Source organism: Fulmarus glacialis, unplaced genomic scaffold (genome assembly GCF_000690835.1).
Source record: "Fulmarus glacialis isolate BGI_N327 unplaced genomic scaffold, ASM69083v1 scaffold24031, whole genome shotgun sequence".
In the NCBI taxonomy this organism is placed as follows: Eukaryota; Metazoa; Chordata; class Aves; order Procellariiformes; family Procellariidae; genus Fulmarus; species Fulmarus glacialis.
This window is the reverse complement of record NW_009195005.1, coordinates 16,103-19,610: the sequence shown is the minus strand read 5'-3', so window position 1 is coordinate 19,610 and position 3,508 is coordinate 16,103. Positions and strand designations below refer to the sequence as shown.

At 45.3% G+C, this 3,508-nt stretch overlaps 1 protein-coding gene across 1 annotated transcript; it reads left to right on the top strand.

Moving 5' to 3' along the window:
* Nucleotides 1-697: 697 nt before the first annotated feature.
* On the top strand, nt 698-2,063 carry ALKBH4 (alkB, alkylation repair homolog 4 (E. coli); the record flags this gene model as incomplete). The annotated part of the gene is made up of 2 exons (XM_009587964.1): nt 698-895; nt 1,360-2,063. Coding segments are annotated over 2 exons (840 nt in total), but the record flags the coding sequence as incomplete, so codon positions are not given.
* Nucleotides 2,064-3,508: the final 1,445 nt, after the last annotated feature.

Below are 3,508 nucleotides of genomic sequence, written 5' to 3'. Positions count from 1 at the left end.
AGGGGGCTTGGGAGGGGGTGGGGGGGACCCCCCCCCATGCCGGGAGAGGGCCCCGGCCCCCAGGGGGGCTGCAGGGCCCATCGAGGTGCTGGGCCCCAGGCTGGGGACAAAGCAGAGCCCCCAGGGCTGGGCCCGGTGGCCTCCCCTGGAGCGTGCTGCCGGCGGGGCACTTGTGGGAAGAGCCTCTGTGGCTTCGCCTGAGTAACGTTACAGACGGGCACAGCAGCCTCAAAAGCCAAGACAGACCTCACCTGAGTTTCATACATTAAGACAGGCTCGCTACAGCTTAGCCTTTTCGCCTTGGTGATTTTTATCAACTTCCCTCATTCAACATTTATTGATATGACAAACCATATCTCTACAGCCGGCCTGAGGAATACCGGCCATTAATCTCTTTTATACATTTGGCACTCAGAATCATCTCTTCTTCCCTGTCTTTGCAGGATAAAGACATTACTTTATTACTTAGGAAAGAAAAGCAGCTTCAAGCAAGCAGCACAGTAATGCTGGAGCTGTAAAAAAAGCAGGGAAGAGTTGCTCCCCAAAAGCAGCTGCAAAATTTCTCATGTCCACAAGAATCCTGTACAGACAGTTTTCATGCTGCAGCATCAAGGCTGCAGGCGTAAATCATGGAAATACCTTATCTTAATAAGTTTTCCCCCCACTGCTTTTTTCTTCTCCATTGTTATGTCCACAGGGAGAAGATAACTTCACTTACTGTCCAGCAACAGGCCTAGCTAAAGGAAATGAGCACTCGGAATTTGCTGGCTGGGCATTTCCATTTCCAGGGGTGTTTCTGACAGAGGAGTTCATTAGCGAAGATGAAGAATCTGAGATAGTTGAACTGATGGATCAAGATGACTGGAAACCATCACAGTCTGGCCGAAAGAAACAGGTTTGACTTTAGAAGCACATTTGTTCTTACAACCCTCTGGAAAAGGAAAGCTGTTTTCAGTTAAGGCACAAAATATTTAGATGTTTCATTAAATGTTTTCCTTTGAAAGCTTTTCCTGAAATACGTTGCAAGAATTACTTGTAATTAAAGTCAACTTCTTGCAAAAATACATGATAGTTACAACAAACAGTATTTGACGGTGCATGTTCAGGCATTAAAGTTCACACAATCTCCAAGTGAAAGAAGTGGGTGTTTTGTTTTTACTTACAGGTGAGAAATCTAATTCCAGAGAGATTAATGTAGCTTCACCGAGTCCTTTTGCAACCTGGTAACCAGGTCACTGGAAGAGAAGAGAACTCAAAAGTCTTGACCGTGAACCCTGTAAGGATCACAGCCTCTCCAAAAAGACTTGTCCTAGATTTTTCCTTAACACTAGCTTTTTCCCTCCTCTTCTCTTCCAACAGGACTATGGACCCAAAGTGAACTTCAAGAAACAAAGGCTGAAAGCTGGCAGCTTTACCGGTTTGCCAAGTTTTAGTAAAAAGATTGTGGCACAAATGAAGGCCTGCTCTGTACTAGGCGGTTTCTTACCAGTTGAACAATGTAATCTGGACTACACACCAGAAAGAGGTTCTGCCATCGACCCACATTTTGATGACTGGTGGCTTTGGGGAGAGCGTCTGGTTAGCCTAAACTTGCTCTCAAAAACAGTGCTATCTATGTCTTGTGATTCAGAGGACAGTATCCAATTATTTCCCACTTTCAGTACAGAAAATGGGGAATTAGGTCCCCCTGGATCTTTTACACAGACATCAGCGTGCAAAAATTCAGGCGAAGAGGGAACGAACTGCATTTTATCCCCAAGGCTTGTTCCAAGTAAAGAGGTGACTGTTGCCATTCACTTACCCCAAAGGTCTCTGGTGGTGCTGTACGGTGACGCACGGTACAAGTGGAAACACGCGATCTACCGCAAGCATATAGAGCATCGCCGAATCTGTGTCACGTTCAGGGAGCTGTCTGCGGAGTTCAGCGCTGGAGGAAGGCATGAGGAACTGGGTAAAGAACTGCTAGAAATAGCTTTTTCATTTCAAGGAAGACCAGTGTGATCAGCGAGAGGAAGCCAGAATTGCATTTTGGTAGGAAATTTGAAAAATAAAGTACCAAATTTGTACAACTCGGTTTATTTCTGAAGTGTGCGTAAGAAATCAGGTGTGTACAGAGATAAGCTCAATCAAATGGAAATTCAACAAACAGAAGTAAGAGAGTGCAAGGAAGGGGTGGGCTGCTTGTTTCTTCGAAGACTCTCCCGGGCAATGTGAGCTTTTAGGCGAAAGTCAGAAATGAGCTGTTGTGTTCATTAGCTGTATTATAACAAAATGCAAAAAGCAAATAGCCAGTTCTTAAATACTTAAATTAAACCAAGAAAGAAACTTAGAATCATTAAAGTGAGCTGAGTATCAAGCAGCCCTTGGCACAGATTCAGCCCAAGCCCTGCAGCAGATTTTAACCTTTCCTGGCCCATACCTGGTTCTGTCATACTGCTTTGAGCGTTGCACTGTGCCATAGGGACACAACTATCTTCTCACCCGCTTCAGATAGGTCCTTTAGAGATCAGCTCTCCAGGGGAGGAGGGTAAGCAAGCGTCTCTCCACAGATAGTACAATACCCTGAGAACTAATTAAAGTAATTATCCTTTGCTGAAGATTCATGCTCTAATAGTGAGGATTAATCATAAATACCATATATGACCTATATCTTCTGGGACCAAAGAGCAGCATTTGCAGAGGGCTGATGCCGACTCTTCTGCAGAGACAGCTTGGACAGAGTTCAGACCAAAGACTTGCACAGACTGTGTTATTTTCTGATCATTTGTCATCTCTGAACCCTGCTGCCAACTCTCAGTAGCAAGAGTCTGATTTTGGGAATAAGCTGGGCAACAGACTGCAACACTGGCGGCTATCATTTTTTTTCTTGGCACCTCCAGCAGTCAGGTTTGAATCATGCCTTGTACCTAAGATTCAACTAGTCATTTGTAGCAGAAGCTGATTTAAGGCCATCTGTCTGCTCTAAACGAACTTCTGTGCTCTTGAAAATGAAGCTGTGCCGTGGAAGAAGTGTGATCCTTTAATAAACACAGTTGTGTCATCAGAACCATTCAGCACAGTCGCACCTACAGCAGTAAAACACCACTTTACAATGCTGCCTGGTTTTAGTTGGTAAGAAAGGGGACGCATTTATACATGGGATCTCAGCGTCCCTGCACAGCTGTATTCTGCCCTAGAAGTACTTCCTTGGCACAACGCACAGGTTTTACTGTATAGTAATGCTCTCGTGCCATAGACACTGCCCTCTGCTTCAGGCACTGCGGAGGAGGGACCTCTTCACCCAACAAAACAGTTAATAATTGGGTGAATCAAGGTATTTTTTATCAATTTAAGCTAACAGATGCAACTACAGCCCTTTGTGGCTGCAATGAAGCAGTTTCAGTTTAGCCCAGTATTTAAACAGTTGTGGACATCTACGTGATATTTCCAACAGGGACCCACGAGCAGGGGTCCCACGGGCAGTCCTAAACCCCAAACCTCCATCCAGACCACCTGGCGAGCGTCACCT